We start from the raw sequence: 1214 nt of genomic DNA on the forward strand, positions 1-1214 counted from the left end.
GGCCAGGTCAGAACCCCAGAGGCAGCTCCTGTGCGGCAGGAGGGCTAAACCCTCCGCTGCTGCAGGCCCTCACTGCTGACCAGGGCCTGTCGGGGCGTGTACGCCGGGTTTATCAGAGCCATCAGACTGAACTCCCAGACAGCTGCTGCTATCGGATTCACTTCAGGTCTAATAAGCTCACGGGCACGGTTGTCACAGAGACGGTCTCTTCTGCAGACACATCCTCCCCCTCCCTCGGCCTCCCCAGGCGCTGGGATGAGTGCAGGGCAGCTGCTCCCTTTGGAAAACAAGGAGGAAGGTCCTGGCTGTCCTCAGCAACAGGGTGAAATCTCTGACTCACTCCCTGACAGAGCACAGCGGGTTGTTTGCAAACATGGGCAAGGTCAAACCATTGCTCCAGACAGCTGAGGCGTCCCTCCGCGCCTCTGCCCTTCCCGGAGGTGTGGAACAAGAACCAGAGAAATGCTTCAAGAGCCAGGAGCGAGGGGCCTTCGGCAGCTAGGGAGGAGAGGATCCGAGATAAGGGCATGCCTACCTTTGTGATTCATCGTCTTCAGACACTGCTTGCTCTGGATGTCCCACAGCCGGACGGTTTCGTCGTGGGAGCCAGAGAGCAGGAGGCTGCCGTCCGTGGAGACCGACAGGCACGTCACCTGGTTCCTGGAATGGGGAAGAGGAGGTTTAAACTCGGGATGACCCAAGGAGCGGTGGGCAGACGGGGACAGTGAAGTGTCTGGCAGGTATGTCTGGTCCCTCACCTGTGCCCTTTGAAGATCTTCCCGTTCTCCCGCTCCGTCTGGAAGGTCCGGTCTCTCTGGACCGGCTGCAGGAATGAAGGAAGGAATGGAGACAGCGGTTTAACCTGAGGAGGGCTGAAGCCAGCAGGTTCATCACCGTGTCTGGAGGGGGCAGAGGAGACACGGGGGAACCCAGACCCTCCCACGCCCTGGTCACACCAGTCCCAGCGGGGCGGTGACGGGGCCTCAGAGCAGCACCCAGCGGATCAGCAGCCCCACACACTCACCCAGGCACAGAGGTCAACCTGGAAGATGGACCCGTCCATGCCGCCACAGAACATGTGGTACTCGGAGAGGTCCAGCGTCACAGCCATGATCCCCACATCGAAGAGGACGGAAAGCAGGAGCTCCCCCGACGAGACTTCCCAGAGCTGAGTCAGAGGGTACGGGACAATTACGGGTTGAATGTTCACAGCA

General features: G+C 60.3%; 1 protein-coding gene across 1 annotated transcript in view; it reads right to left on the reverse strand.

Moving 5' to 3' along the window:
- Positions 1-535: 535 nt before the first annotated feature.
- The window catches only part of WDR18 (WD repeat domain 18), a gene marked incomplete at both ends in the record, with an annotated part of 3605 nt that continues 2926 nt past the window's right edge, over positions 536-1214 (reverse strand). The window contains 3 exons of the mRNA XM_010139453.1: positions 536-660; positions 759-823; positions 1025-1182. Coding sequence (XP_010137755.1) covers positions 536-660; positions 759-823; positions 1025-1182 — 348 coding nt within the window. The remainder of the gene's footprint in view (positions 661-758; positions 824-1024; positions 1183-1214) is intronic.

Source organism: Buceros rhinoceros, unplaced genomic scaffold, assembly GCF_000710305.1.
Source record: "Buceros rhinoceros silvestris isolate BGI_N320 unplaced genomic scaffold, ASM71030v1 scaffold27177, whole genome shotgun sequence".
Taxonomy (NCBI): domain Eukaryota; kingdom Metazoa; phylum Chordata; class Aves; order Bucerotiformes; family Bucerotidae; genus Buceros; species Buceros rhinoceros.